Source organism: Nesoenas mayeri (assembly GCF_963082525.1).
Source record: "Nesoenas mayeri genome assembly, chromosome: 1".
In the NCBI taxonomy this organism is placed as follows: Eukaryota; Metazoa; Chordata; class Aves; order Columbiformes; family Columbidae; genus Nesoenas; species Nesoenas mayeri.
Genome location: NC_137541.1, coordinates 194272211 through 194288684, shown reverse-complemented (window position 1 = coordinate 194288684; position 16474 = coordinate 194272211). Strand labels below are relative to the sequence as shown.

General features: G+C 45.1%; 1 protein-coding gene across 1 annotated transcript in view; it reads right to left on the bottom strand.

Moving 5' to 3' along the window:
* The window catches only part of XPO4 (exportin 4), a gene marked incomplete at both ends in the record, with an annotated part of 77235 nt that extends 66205 nt beyond the window's left edge, over positions 1–11030 (bottom strand). The window contains one exon of the mRNA XM_080349065.1: positions 10953–11030. Within this exon, the coding sequence (XP_080205191.1) occupies positions 10953–11030 (78 nt within the window). The remainder of the gene's footprint in view (positions 1–10952) is intronic.
* Positions 11031–16474: the final 5444 nt, after the last annotated feature.

The following is a 16474-nucleotide window of genomic DNA, read 5'->3' as shown; positions in this document are numbered from 1 at the left end:
TAGGCTTTGCCTCCTATCACAAAAGTGTTTGCTCCCACCAAGCTAATGAAGAAAGGCAGGCACACAGGGTAGCCAGCTTCCCTGCCAAATTTCAGGTTTTAGAACTTCCTCCTCCATCAATCTTGCTAAAATTTCCAAACAATTTAGTCCCAGCATAGTTATTTGGAAGGAGCTGATTAAAAGTGAGATAAGGATTTTTTTTTTTTTTTTTTTTTTTTTTTTTTTTTTTAAGTTTTGAAAGTTTAACTACATTTGACATGGAAACCTCCTTTGGTTGAGTGTACTTTCAAAATGGCATGGCCTAAAACACCCACCTTTATGAAGAGCTTTTACCTGTTAGCACATTAATGGAAACTTACAGACAGATACAAGTAAAATACACATGAAACACAATAAGTGAATCATGTAAGTAAACAAAAATGTAACTACAGGGAACATGAAATCAAGATTTAGTAGAAAAAGAGCAACGGGATAGAGGCGAGAGGAGGAAGCTCAGCACCTAAGCCAGCCTGCAGGATAAAGAAGCCAAGATGAGCCGCGAAACTGAAAATATTTTGTGAAGTTAATAAGTTCTTTCACTCAAAACCAGGAAAAATTCTGGACTTTCACCGAACACCTAGAAAAAGCTCCTTTGCCCAACATTTTGCCCAGCAGTGGGAAATGGCAAAAATATATCTAAAATCATACATACTTGAGAAGGTAGGGTGCCATTTACCTTGTTTCACTAATCTGTTCCGCTCTTGCAGATACAGCCTGAACCGCATTACCGAAGTCAAATCTCTGTATTCATCCTCCAGTATACAAATGAGCAGACACACAACACATATTTTGAGAGATCCTCTCCTAAAAGCATCTCTCTCATTAAGAATTTTTCTTTTTATTCCACATACCCGTAATTTGGAGTTTTGTTTAGAAGAGGCAATTTTTAAGACTCCCTTTAAGTAAAGTGCCCGACTTCACTCTAAGAACCTGCATAGATTAGCTAAGTCTCAAACTCTGAACAGTAACAGGGCTCCACATACTCACCGAAAAATAATTGTGAAGAAATGTGTTCATAATTACGTATTTTATTCTTAGTGCTGTTAGAGGGGATGTTATTGTAACATGAACAGGAGAACAGCTCCAGAAACAATATTGCCCTTTCTCTGGATATTAGAATTTAATATTCATATATTCCCTGCTAAACAATTCATTATCCCGAAGCTACACAGCATCTGTTCTCAATCCCACTTAAACCAACCTCACCAAAAAAAAAGGTTTTTCAGCTGAGCCCCCTAGTTAACTCAGGAAGAAACTTGTTCGGAGTTGGGCTTTTGTTGTTGTTGACAGGTAAGGAAAGTGCTATTCATGGTTTTCTTCACCAGAGAGGAGTGTGCATGTTTTGTAAACCTATTTGCATGTGTTCTCAATAAAGATGCAAGACTGCAGCCATCTGGGAAGATACCAAAAAGCATGGTTGATAGAAAACACAAAGAATGGCAACATTAGTAGCAAAGCAAATAGGAGAAGTCAGTGACCAAAGAGATGATACAGCTCAGCTAAATGAAAAAAACTAACTAAGCTTAACGGAAAAAAACAACTATGGTCAGTGCAGAAAACACCCAAAGCTCTGTTTGCACACAAGACTGGTGAAGTTTCAAAGCAATGCTTTTCAATCACCGCTTTAAAGCCACACAAACTCAGCTTTAAGGCACCTAATATCAAACCAGCATCTGTAGCTGCAAGGCGGAACATATTCTTTTTCGCCTTAGGGCTACAGTCCCGTTGCAACAGAGATACAGATCCAGTGTCCCAATTGGGCATCTCCAGTTATTGTATACATATATTTACATATAGGTGCTGTGGAGGAGTCCTCATGAAATCTACCAGTGACAAATGCCTAAAATATAGCTTTATGACAAGAGATGTAACCTAAGAGGAAACCAACTGAGCTGTAAGGTGAAACCCACAGCAGGCAGGCAGGGTCCACCAGCGCCAACCATGCCCAGGTAAAGTCACCGCAAGACAAAGGAGGAACTGACTGAAGGGCCCAAAAGATGCCACCGATACAAGCCAAAGCTGTGGCAGATCAAGTTTGGGGAAGTTCACTCCAAAACCTTGAAGACCACCTCTCTGCAGAGCCAGACAAAATCAGCAAAAAGAAGACCCTGCCTTAGCTGCGTGCCCAAGACAGAGAAGCTACACATGTAGATCCTGGCCCAGAGAGGACCCCCCAGATTGATGACACGTGCCCCTACCTCACCAGGGTGGGAATCCTCCTCTGTCCCCAGCCCTGCATGGAGATATGACTTCTGCTGCCATGTGACAGAAAGGTGGCACTTCTGGAGTAACTCATCAAGGAGTGCATGAACGAGCCACTGTGGTTTGCGTTTGTGCCATTGTTTCTGTTACTAACCTTGATAGTGTTTGCATATCACCACTAATACCACAATTACCAATAGCTGGAATATTGTTTTATAATAATAAAGGATCGTATAACTCAGTATTGGTTACCATCCAATTGACCTCTGTAGGAACACTTCAGTTCCAGAGCCACAGACACCCTGTGGCACAGTGCCCTGGAGTACACCCAGCTATGAGATTTTCAGACTCTGTGGTAATGATGCTGCAAACCGGTTTGTGAATTCTATGAACTGCCTCTGCCTTCCTTCACCTATTGTTGGAGCAAAGACGTCAACAGCCAGGATATTTACTAGTAATGTGAAAAGAGCCAAATTCAAGGTCCTTCCAAAGCAGCCTGAAGAATGGATTGAAAGTGGTTCAACCACCTGTTGGTGTCTTAAAAGCTATCGAGTTACCCATTGCTGAAAAACTGGAAATAAAAAGTCAAGGAATATACCACCCACTCCAGTACAGCCTCAATGGCATACTGCAGCAAACCCCCCAAACACCACCACTCTAACCATTACAGTCCACTCTTACCAGGAAAACTGAATACTTCAGTACTCAAAAAGACAAATATCATGTAACTTTTCTGCAGCTCTTCCCATGAGCCGATTTCGAAACATATTAGTGAAGGATGCTGGTATTATTCTTTTCCTTTGTCACAACGGGATCCTAGTCTAAGTTAACAGGGGCTGCAGAACTCCACAGCTGTGGTTCCTGGAGAGGCAATGCAGAGATAGAGACCTTCCTCCTCTCCTTCCAACCACACTAACTCCTCTTGACTTCTAGAGACACAATATTAACATTATCTCACGCCAGCTTCATCAACTAGTAGGTCCTTCCATAAGCCAGTCTGGCTCACTAAACTAGCAGATAATCCAGCAAAAAGACAAGTAATAGTTTTCCTCAGGCACTCACTGTTAGGCTGGCTTAGGCTTCTGCGAAAACACAGCTTATGTTTGCATCACGCTTACAAGCCTGGGACTGCCAATGTTCGTCACCCCGGCCAAGCCTTTCGAAATCCCAGAGACCACCATCATAAACAGTAAAATTCCACGGCAAAATACCTTTATGCACTTTACTGATTTCACAGACACGAAATAACTATACACAGCCTTCAAGAGACCCTGGCATAAGGCTTAGTTTCAACACTACTGCAGCTGTGCCTCTACCATTTTGCACAGCTGCACATAACACAGCTGGACTGCATGAGGATAAATACTGAAATTCATAATTTCAGCACAAACCATGGCATCTCTTTAGTCATTCTTCATACCCACTTTTATAGTTCTGTAAATTTTGAATTTGATAGGCACCAGTAATCCAACTTATCTGATTTTAGAGTAGCAAGAGCAATAAAACTTCATTCACTTGCTCCCATATGAATCCAAATAACTTTAAGTGTATTTTCCATTTCTAAAAAATCAGTCTTGATCTGAAGATAAAATTATCCAAAGCGGTTTAACAGCATAATTTGACCAAAGTTCTCTTTAGGAGCACAGGCAATCTTTTTCATCTCAGTCAAGGTAGCAAAATCGTTTAAAATGCAACATAGTAAAAATTGACAGAGTTTTAAAAAACTCCCCCTCTTACAGCCACTTCCCAATGCAGTTCAGCACACAGCCAGGCAGGTGGGTGTGCTACCACCCTGTGTTTTGGTAGAGCCAAAGGCAGCACTGTACAGCTGCCACTTGTCCTTAAGTCCCAGAAACAGGCAAGTCTGGGGTTTTCCTTTTTTGGGAGGCAGGGAAGGGAAAGAAGAAGGACTTTTAAAAATATATCTCTCCTCCGTTTCTCAAACCCCTATTCAAACAACTACTCCCTATTCATCAGGAGGTTTTAGACAGACTTTAAAGGGATCAAAAAGAACTGAAGTTCACATCAATATCTCCTACAGCTCAGATCTACCACACTCCCTTCTATGCTGTGTGTTTCCCAGCACACAAGTGGTTTCATGCTACTCATACACCCCACCATGCATCAAAATTGCTCCAGATGTTACCGCATTCCCTTTACGAGGTCACTGCACCAACACAGGCATCGGTTCTACATTTCTTTTGCGCTGGGGAAGCCAAGGAAACCTGGAGAGCAGGAAAGGAGATGGATACGAAGAACACATTTTGCCCTGGTAAAACTGAAAAGGACATGATCCACAAAAACCAGAATTCTACCCCTACATCACCAGGACACAGAAGTGGAGATCTGATGCATACCTAATGCAGACAGACTTTTTCACACCTAGAAATGAATTTTATTAAAAGGAATATATTACTTAACTGCTTGTGACAGCATCAGCTCAACAATCAAGAGGATTTCTTCTGTCCTTCCATATGGAAAGCTGTTAACTAACTAATGAACACAGATTAGCATAACAACGATAAGACTCTTAGGAAGCAGGTTAAAGGGAAGACAGCAGTAGGTAGTGCCTGAAGAATAATTATCCAGATGGAGTTATGGACTAATGAAGCTCCCCAGCAGAATAATCTAGGAGCAGACACAAAGTATTTTCATCAACAACTCAGAACAAAATATAGAAATGTGCCAATGCAACGGTGACATGTCAATGAGTGTGAAACATCATCTTGATTCAAAGATGAATACTCCCTCTGTGAAACAATCAGGGGAAATAAATCCTAAGCATGAAGAATCTCATTTATCTAGATTTTCATTCAATCACATGCTATGTTCCCTTTTCAAAGATACCAGAATCTGTACTAAGCATCACATTCCTATTTCCAGCTCCTCATCCTCAGTACTATGTGCTTCAGGTATGCTCCATGCACGTTTGTTCTCAGCGCCCAGGTAAGTTTCATTGACGTTCTGTGCACCGCACGTACTTATCTCCCAAGTTGTAATGTGAACCGTGTGCCTGTAAAATGCACCAACCACACCAGTTCTCAAGCAAAAGGAATAAAAACTCTACATACACATTACAGACTCTAAGTAACATAGCACTGCACCAGAAAAACATTTGGAGTGCTTGGGCATAGTCCTCTGAAAACATCACTTTGGTCTTCTGAAGTAATAAAGAAAAGCAGAGTGTTAAGTACTATTATGGAAAGAATAGAGACGAATACAAAGAATTTACAACCACCTAAAATCCTCATGTACCCACATCACAAAAGAATGCAGTTCTGGTCAGTCCATCTCAAATACAGTATCATAAAGCTAAAAAGCTACAGAGGAGTACAGGGATGATTAGATGTATGAGGAACCTCCCACATGAAAAACTGACAAGACCCTTCAGCTTAGCCAAGAGATGACTGGAGGATGCAATATGATAGAGAGCCCTAAAAATCACAAGGGATACCATAGAAGAAAAGTCAGAACAATGGTATTTCTCTTCATTCATTCTCAAATTATATGATCAAACAGCAGGCTTCTCTCAAATAATATTGAATTCTTTTCCAAAAACACCCGTGAAACTCATTACTATCAGAGAAGTATAATATAAAAATGAAAGAAAATTAAAATATAAAGGCATTCTGGAAACAACTGGACACATTCATGGAAGAAAAGTTGATCAGCAATCAAACACAACGATGCTACCCTGAGCTCAGGAAATTACTAATTCAAACAAGGTAAAGTGTACGTTAGTGAAAGGATTATCCTTATTTTTTAGACCCTTTCACTAAAGCAGTAACTAGAGACCACCACTGAAAACAGAACTCAGCTGGGCAGATGTTTGCTCTGATCCAGCCACAATATAACAGACATCCAGCTTGATTTGCTGGGTGATGACTTAGAGGACTTCAACAAATCTTCTCAGCACCAGAATGATTCATTTGTCTGATTTCTTCCAGCAGGTAACCTGCCATAACCAAATCAGAGTCAGTCCATCTCTTCCTTTCACCCTTACTATTAGTCATGCTTCACAGTCTGAAAAGCCGCCCTGCAATGAGAAACTGAACCTCCCCCTGGAGAGAGGGTTTTCATGGTCCTGAAATTCAAGAAAGGCAGGTAAAATAAAAGCCAACCATACAAATTGTTGGGGTAGGCAATATAAACGATTTGTTATTGGATTTTAAGAATACTACCATGCTCCCTTACGCTCTTATTCTATAACCTTATTTCGATATCTGAAAGAGAATTTTGTATGACCAGTGTTAAACTATCCTTTAGCCTGAAATCTCTCTCAGAATGGCAGGATAAGCCACAAAATAAGTAGTACACCAAGATGATTGTAATGTGTAAAAACCCCTCCACCCCCAAAACAGACCACAATGAAAAAAGAACATTTACAAACTTCTAAATAAGGGAATTCTTCCACAAAAGCCTTTGTTCAACTGTTCAACTGTTGATGCTACCCAGACCCATTCTGTTTAGAAGACCTTAGGGTGACAGGGACCTCTGGACCTCACTGCACTCAATCCCTGCCCAAATGAGAACTCATTTCAAAGTTAGATCATGTCATTCAGGGCCTTGTTCAGTCAAGTTTTAAGAACCTCCAAAGATGAGAGATCCCATAGCCTCTCCAGGTAGCCTCTTCCACTGCCTTCACCAACCACACACAATGCTTTCTTTTTTGCCTTTACTCCAGCTGGAATTTCTCATTCTGAAACTTACAACCTCCTGTCATTTCACTGTGCACTGTTCTCTGAGAACAGTCTGGCATTTCTAATAACAACACAGTCTGAGTTAGCAAGTAAATTGTACAGTGAAGGTATATGATACACTTGAGCCAAGCTGACAGCTCACCACTGCTAACGGGGCAGACCAGACCAGCACACGTCCAACAATCTAATCGCAGCCACCCTGTGCTAGCTCTGCAACTTAAACGGCTGCACAGATAGCCAATCCATCTTGCTGACTTGACAGAAATCCATTCCCTTGTTTAATTCCTGTGTCATCTCAGCAATATTAATATGTTCATCACCGGGTCACAAGGGAAAAAGTGGAGCTGCAGGTAGGAGCAGAGCATCCCTTTTTGGAGGTGAACAGGGAGAACCTGTGAATTTAGATTTAAGTGTCACAGAATATCATGTGCTCAACAGTTTTAACCTGCAATAACTAAACAGTCTTATGCATGCTTCCTTCTAATACATTATATATATTATAGATAGGAACCACATACATTTAGTTAGAGGATGCCATGCCAGTTGGAAAGGGAAGAGCAGTTCATACAGATGCTAGTGTATGGTCTTCACCAGGCCAAAGGTGTAAATCAACTTTGGGAACTGTCTGATTGCACAGAATTTTACATTTGAAGTTACAAGGCGCTACAGGGATCTTACTTCAAGTTAACTGTATTAGATTTGTTCGAAAGGCATTAAGTACCCAAAAAGCGCATACTTTTAATATAGCAAACACTCTTACAGACACCAAAGAAAACTGCCAGGGGACCAGCATTCAAAGCTGTATTTGGCAGCTAATGACAACTCAGGTGTCATTTTGTATAACAACTCTTCAATTTACACCAAATTTCAATCATTTTCAAAACTAAGCCTTTTCAATATGGGCTAACTAGAATCTGTTGAAAGATGTTAGTGGTAACAAAGGAAAATGATTTCTATACAGCTGCAGAGGAGCCTGGTGAAAGAAGAGAAGGAATCTTTCCAGTTTTCACCCACTGCGTACCATGGCTTACCCAGTCCATAAAGATCAGCAATTTATGAGATCAGAACTAACATATCTCTTATTTGACATATAAACAACTAAAACTCAACTAATCCAGAGCAATAAAAAATAACACCTACGAAAATACTTACCAAAGATTGAGAGAGCTCATGGTAATCTATACTTACCCTCAGGGCAAGTTAATTAAACACAGTCAGGTTTTTTTATTAGCATGCCTGGATTCCTCTAGTCCATTATTCTCCCCTAAGGCTCAGCATTTCAGTTTGAAATCAAGACCAAGTACCACAGAAACCACCACCACTCCCAGCTCCATCCTCAGATAAGTTGCAGCACCTTTGATGCCTCCCTGGCCAACTGTACTTTGTGCAGATTGCTACCGTCTCAGCTGCTGCAAGAAAATCTCGCTGAATCCCTCCAGTGCTCCCTGCGCAGCTGCAACTTGCTGCCATCTGTTGTCAGACCATTCACAGCTCTGCCCTTCCCCATCGCTCCACTGCAAGATGCCAACCTCATGACCTCCATTACCAGCACCAGGTTCACCAAACTCTCGCAAGTCCTCAGATTTGTACATAAATACCTTTCTAAGTGACCCCACCAGTTTGCTTGATCAGTTCACACCTCCTGCCACTTACAGTTACTTCTTGCCCTCACAGCCAAGTAGATGTTTTAGCAGATTCTACCAAACGGTGCAGTCCTCTGGCTAAGCTAAATTAAGATCATCACTGTGCAGGTGCAGTCATGTCACACAATTCAGTTTGTTTTTCCACAGTTGCTAGTGAGAAAGAAGAGGAGCAGAGCGCATAACCCTTTCAGTCTCGGGGGTCTCACATCCACCTTTGTAAAGTAGCGTACACAGTGAGCTGCGGTCTGCTCTCCTTTGTCATGCCAAAAACCTCATAAGTTTTGAGAAAAGACACAGAGCACTAACCCTAAGCAGTTCTCACAGCTCTTCTACAGCCAAACCAGCACAAAGCCTGTTTCTGGGTCCTCAGTGTCACGAATAGCTTTAGTAAAGATCTCTGTTTTATGCAGCTTCCTCAGGAAGTGCCATCTAACTAGTTCTTGTCAGTTCAGCTTTGTCTATGGGAATTCCAAGAGCAGCTGTGGAAAAGAAAAAAAGAACAAGAAAATGGTAATAACCACAAGTAGTCAGCTCTCACACTGTCAGAGGCCAGAAGGAGAGAAGAACCTAGAAATTCAACAGAGATCCTAACAACCACGTGCTTAGTTTTACCAGCAAGTTTACTACCTATTCTTCACAGAAGTACAAACATTACCATAAAAGGCTTGCATCTTTTCACTATATTAACTTTTTTATTTACTTAAACTCCACATTAAGTTGCATTTCCCTCATGATGGCAGCAGGGCTAGGCTAGGGAAACTATGCCAACAAAAGTAACATTAAGTTTTCTAGCACACATGCAAAACTTTGGAGATGCTGCACTGTGTGCTATCAGTTTGATACTGAAAACTACCTAACCGCTGGCTTCCTTCCACACATGTGTTCTGTCTCATACTAACACTTATTACATATTTCCCCTACGCAGTCAAACACTTCTGGTAATTACAGCAACTGGGTTATTTTTAAAACTGAGATGCACAGACACTGAAAGAATATTCAATAATCAACACAGTTCTATTTCGCAAGGGCATGAATGAATTAAAAGGAACTCAAAGCTTAAAATGCATCACCGTTCACATACTTCCAATTTATCTTCTAAAAGGATTAGTGCGTGTTGCTAATCTATCTGACTTTACATTCCTGTTTGGAAACATAGTCAATGTTTTTCAGGCTTTGATTTCACACACAAGTATTTTGATGAGGATACCTGCAAGTAAAGCTAATTGCCTGTCGCTTTACAGTCAGGCTGCTTCAGCTAAGCAGTAAACTCACAACGATTCAGGCTGTTGATCAGTTATCAATATGAGGCAAACTTTCCTGTTATTTGTTTGACTCTTCTGAAATCTCTCCAGTATCAACAACTTACAAACTTTATTTCTGTTGGAATCACATTTTGGTAAGATAAATTTTGTGGGTAAGACTTTAAGCCAGCCATTTGTAGAAGATCTGCAAGTAAGACCTGTAAACGGCACAGGCCAACGTGAAGCTTTTCGTTCAAAGGAATGAAAAACTTTTACAAGGATGCACGACTACGATGTTTCAACACCAACAGTCGCTGCAGGTATTCAGCCCCAGTGCAGTTCTGATCTTTGCCGTGTGGACTTCCTTTTCCACGCAGCCATGGAAGATGGCACACAAGATGCTCACGGTCAGCACGAACAGGTAACAGACAACAAAACGATTTAGGCCACCGCTAATCGCTTCGCTTCAGCGCGGCAGCACCGGGAGCCGCCGGCTGCCCCGTGCTCGGCCACTGGAAGGAACACTCTGGAAGCCGCGGCGCTCAGCCCGCCGCTCACGGCACCTCTGAGTCGCCCCCACGCTGCCGGCCGTGCCCCGGGTTCCGCGCCGGGCCGGGGAGGGGGCGCGACCTCCGCCCGCCCCGGCCCCGCCGCCGCGGGAGGGGCCCCGGGCCCGGCCCCGCCGCCGGGAGGGAGAGTTGCTCACTTGCAACTTCGGCGCGGGTTTCCCCGGCGAACCATGGCGGCGCGGGGGCTGGGAACCTGGGGGGATAGGACGGGACATCCCGTTGGGGCGCGAAGCTCGGGGCAGCCCGCCCGGGGCGGCGGAGAGCGGGCGGCACATGGAGGACCGGCGCGGCGTGCGCGGCGGGGCCAGCCCCGGCTGCGGGGTGACAGGGACGAGCCGGCGCGGCGGCGGCCGCCCGCGAAGAAGGAGACCGGCCGGGGAGCGGGAGGAGGCGGGGAGGGGGTGGCGGAGGCGCCGCGCCCCGGCGGGCTGCACCCCGAGCCCCGCGCCTGAGGGGCGAGGGCGGCGGGAGCCTCCGCGGGCGGCGGGAGAGGGGAAGGGGCCGGCGTGGGGTTCCCGCCGCGAGGCGCCGCTCCGGGCGCGGCGCTGCCCGCCTCACCATCAGCACTTTGGCCGCGTTCTCCAGCTGGGCGATCACCTCGGGGGCCCCCCCCGCCGCCGCGGCCGCCGCCATCATGGTCTCTCTTCAATGACGCGCCATGCGCTGCATTCTGGGACGAGGCGGCCGCGCAGCCAATCCCGGGCGCGGCGCGACCCGGCTCGGCCCCGGCGCGGAGGCGAAGCGGCGGCGCCGCCGCAGCGTGACCGCCGGCCGCCAGCCAGGGGCCCGCCGAGACACCTCCGCCCTGCGCGCCGCCCCCCGCCCCCTGCCCCCTCCCCTCCCGCTGCCCGCCCGCCTCCGGGGCGGGCACGGCGACGCGGCGGGACCTGCGGAGCCCCGGGGCGGGGCCCGGCGCCGCCTCGAGGCCGCCGCACCTGCCGGGGCCGGGTGTGGGTGGACGAATGCGGAGAGGCCTCCCGGGCCGGCCATGGGGAGCTGGCTGGGGTGGTGGCGTCGGGTGAGGCCGGAGCATGAGCTGTGTTTGGGTGCTGCCCGGTTCGGCCACGCTTCCCGGTGCGCACCGGTGACCTCGGGCATCACTTGCCTTCGGTTCCGTGTGCTTAGCGGTGCTTGCAGATTTTTAGTGGGATGAGGACTAGTTTTTAAAATACATTGTAGAAAGGGGGCGTGGGAAGGTGGAGAAGGTGGCCAGCATCTTCCCAAATTGAACTGCTTGGTGGCAGCCAAGGTTTAAAAGTGATCTAAAATGCATTTTTTCTGACATAACTCCATCTGAAGCTCACCTCAGGTTATTGGATGTGAGTTACAAGCCAATGTCACCTCTGAAAAATATGCTGAAGAGAGTGTTGTTGTGCACCTTTAGGAGCAAGAGAACCCTCAGATTGTGCATTCACTTGCATTTTATTTTGGTTTAGGAGTTTGCTTTTTAAGCAAGCCTGATGGTTTCCACTTCATTTTGCACTTCGGAGCAGTCCGAGGGTGTGCAGGCTTTAATACCTTCTCATGAAACTAAATTACAAGATCTGCAACCACTGAGAGTGTTCAGTGCACAGGACCATGCTCCAGGTCCTTTGGAGCACGTCCCTCGCAGCGTGGACCACTGGGCAGCATCGGCTCGTTGTTCCCCAGGTCCCGCTAGACCACTCTAGTGCTACAACAGTCTAGTGTTTCCAAACATAGTTCTTCCATCCTCCCAACCTCGAGAAGCCATTACCTGACCTCTGGTCCTGAAGTTGTGCAAGGTTTAGAAGGTAGTGGCTGAGCTGACTGATCAGAGGCATGAATGTTCACAGGCTGCTCCAGTGTAAGTGTCCGGTGTTTCCATGTAGGTGATACAACGTAACAGCCAAAGGCAGAAGAAAGGATCAAAGGAAGAGGATTCCAGGAAGAGACACATCTTACCTATTCGAAACGATAGTAAAAGTATTTTGCTCCCAAGAAATATGAGCTTTCAGTGCTGAAGTGGGCTCACTGCTAAACAAGATTGGAAGTAGCAATGGAACCATGTAAAGTATTGATTTTGTGGTTTACCTAGTAGGTTATGTAATTCATGCCAAAACGTTAAATGCATTTCAGGGTAACATTCAGCTTCACTGTTGGAGGAGAATGTGGGGAGATCAGCAGGGCTGAAAAGAGAGAGGACTATAAGGAAAATTGAACCAACAATCAGAGCTCGGGGAGTTCAAAGGTAGTGAAAGTGTGACAACACACTTAAGTCCTGAAGTGTGTTTATTGGGCAAACAATGCAATGTACAATGAGTCTTACTCTAAGGAACAGTAAAACAAGAGCTGAAGACTTTGAAGTTTGTGTACAAAGAGATAATGGCCAAGATAATACCTTGAAGAGTATGAGAAAAGTTATTTTAAAGTATTTTGTGTTTGATGAAGGACTACTTCAGTGGAGTATTTCTGTACTTGTAGCTCGTATTCAAAATGAGATTCTTCAACAACTTCTTCAGCATGTTCAAAGGTCCTTCATTCTCCCGTGGACTTGTGTGTTCAGCAGCACACTTGAATAGCCGTGGGAGCAATAGAAATAGCATAGTATTGTTTGGGTTGGGGGTCTCAAGAGCTGTCTAGGCCAAATTTCTGTTTCTTTCAACCTTCTGACTAGGTTCTTAGGGCTTTGTTCAGCTGGGTCTTGAAAACCTCCAAGAATGGAGAGTGTACAGGTTATCTGGGCAACCTATGCCAGTGCTTGATAGTTGTCATGGTGAAGTTTTTACTCCTTAAATCAGAATCTGCTCATATGACTGTTGCCTCTCATCCTGCTGCCATGCACCCCCATAGAGAGTTTTGCTCCATTTTCTCAATAATCTCAGGTTCTGGAAGGAAGCCCTTGGCTTCCCTTCAGGCCTTCTGACTGAGCACAGTTCCCTCAGCCTCTCCTCACAAGGCATGTGCTCCCACCCCCTCACCATCCTGATTGCTCTCAGCAGCACTCCCTGCAATTTGTGAACTTCTTTCTCATACTCAGGGGGCCCAAAGTGTGATGTGATTTTCCAGATGTGATCTAACAAGTGCCAAATAAAGATAACTAATAATTCTCTAGATTACTAGCTTCATGCCTATAAAAACAACCTAGTACGTCTTTATAAAGGTAGCCTTGCTCACCACTGTGGTCCGCTCGCTTATGTTTAGCTTGGTATATGTCAGGATCCCATAAAGTGCACAACGGGGTCTTCATTGCCCTGACACCCTCACCTGGGTCATCAGCATGTGCAGCACTGTAGGTTTACCTGTGCCAAATCCTGTCTTCTGTTGTTTTATCAGTTCGCCTTCCTGGATGTACCTGTGTAATATACAGCCTTGTCTCCAACCCTTTCTCCTGCATGGACCTTGTCTCTGACTCTGTCTTCTGCTTTTCCTGGCTGGACTTCCTGGCTGGACCCTGGATCTGACTCATTATCTCAGCTTGTCTTGGACTCTACAGAAGACCCATCACTTGCCCCGCATCTTGCCCTAATTTCCAGTGGAAGGGCTGAGTGGAGTAATCTGCAGTAAAAATGAACATGTTCAAGTAGTCACATTTTCTCTCAGCTCTATTACAATCTCAATGTTCTCTTGGCTAGTCTTAGAAAAGCTGATTGTTCATTTATCTTGTCAGAGTGAATGCTGAAGCTATTTCTGCTGTTGGCTAAAAAAGATGCATCACATTCTTCCTTAATGCTTCCCTCTTTTGTGGTGTTAATACTCTTAAAATAGTTCAAAGCTTTTGGACTCACTGCCAGAAAAAGTGTTGTCGGTAATGGAGTCTGTCCTTCCTGCTCTAGCAGTCCTTCTCTGGCTTGCTTTCTTCCACAGCTGAAAACATCCAAATACTGCTAGTTTTTGGCTGAAGATTAAAATGTTAAGGAAAATGAGGCAGCAGTTTGTAGTAAAACAGTCACAAATTAGGTTTGTTTGGTTTTTGTTTTCTTTAGATATGTGTTGATCAGAGTCCTGTGCATGCACACACACAATAACGCTAGGAAAGAGCAGCTGGAGTCAGGAGTATCCAACAAAGTCTAAAGTAAGGAAATAGAAGTGATCGAGTACTAAGTAAGATGAGATAAGGAAATCACAGAATCATAGAATGTCCTCAGTTGAAAGGGACCCAGAAGGATCATGGAGTCCAACTCCTGTCCCTGCATATGACAACCCCACAGTTCACACCATGTGTCTGAGGGTGTTGTCCAGTCCCTTCTTCAACACTGTCAGGCTTGGGGCTGTGACACCTCCCTGGGGAGCCTGTTCCAATGCTCCAGCACCCTCTGGGTGAAGAACCTTTTCCTAATGTCCAATCTAACACCGTCCCAACCCCCACACACACAGCCTGGCACATCTTCCTGCTATTCCCTCGGGTTCTGTCATTGGTCACTAAAGAGAAGAGTTCAGCACCTGCCCCTCCTCCTCCCCTTGTGAGGAAGCTGTAGCCACCATGAGGTCTGCCTTTAACCTCCTCTTCTCCAGGCTGAACAAACCAAGTCACTTCAGCCACTCCACATAAAGCTTCCTCTCCAAACCCTTCACCAACTTCGTGTCCGTCTTCTGGACACTCTCCAGTAGCTTTATATCTTTTTATCCTATGTCACCCAGCACTGCACACAGTGCTCCAGGTGAGGCCGCACCAGTGCAGAGCAGAGCGGGACAATCCCCTCCCTGCCCGGCTGGCAATGCTGTGCTGGATGCACCCAGGACACGGGTGGCCTCTTGGCTGCCAGGACACACTGTTGGATCATGTTCAACTTGCCCTTGACCAGAACCCCCAGGTCCCTCTCCGCAGAGTTCCTTTCCAGCCTCTCATCCCCCAGTCTGTATATACAGCCAGAGTTGCTGTGTCCCAGGTGAAAAATCCAGCACTTGCTCTTGTTGAACTTCATGTGGTTGGTGATTGTCCAGTTCTCCAGTTTGTCCAGATCCCTCTGCAGGGCCTCTCTGCCCCTGAGAGTGTCAACAGCTCCCCCCAGTTTTGTGTAGGGAAGTGGATGACTAGTATGAAAGTGCAATGACAATCGCAAGCTTGCAAGTGGCAGGCTTGAGAGGAATTAATCTTTCATAATTGGTTAGGTAGAAGCTTTCAAAACCATCCTTTCCTATCAGGATCTGCATCTTGGTTTATTTCCTATTCTTGATGTCTTGGTGTTCTTAAGACTCTTTCCCAAATGTGTTCAAGACACCTCTTTCCATGTAGCCTGCACTTATTTTTTTAGTAGACCTCATTTCTCTGGCCAGGATGTCCAGTTTGCTTTCTTTTTGCAGGCACCTTTTTCCTAACATCTACCTTCACTGACTGGATTTCTGCAATACTTTCTGGTTTGTTGGTGGCTTTTCACCAGCACGTAGCAGAAGTCTATTCAGAGTAGTGTCTCCAGTACTAGCTGTTGCAGTTGTGGTAGTCTGTGCTGCTCCTCACCAGGGACACAGATCTCCCACCAGTGTGAACTACTTGACAGGATCACTTCAAACAATTCTGCTTAGTTCCTTCAGACACCCTGGCTAGATTTCCATACAGATGGCCTCAGTCAAGTTCCATAGGCACGTAAGTCACTGTTCCCTGCTTGAGCAAAACCTGCTGCCAAAATTATCATAAGGAAGTCTGGTAGCACCAGTAAGTGCTGTTGATTGGTACTTCCTATTGTGAACCCAGTTCTTAATTGTGTTTAAATTGGGCAAAGTTTAAAATTTCAAGAATATAGGTTTCTGTGCAAGGTAACTGTTACAAGCTTAAAGAATACATATACTGACGCTAAAATGGTTGTCACTTCTGAACACAGAGCTAGCAAAAAATAAAGTTGAAAGAATGAGCTGAGACTTTTGCAGAAAGCCACTTTATTTGGAAAATAGGTTTAAAGCTTGAGAAAGAGCAAAATTTCGATAGGAAAAGAAAATTTAATGAAATATAAAAAGGGCAAGTGTAGAGTCTTACATCTATGCAGGAACAACCCCAGGTTCCAGTATAAGTTGGGGAATGACCTATTAGAGAACAGTGTAGGGGAAAGGGACCTGGGGGTCCTGGTGAACAGCAGGATGACCATGAGCCAGCACTGTGCCCTTGTGGCCAGGAAGGCCAATGGCAT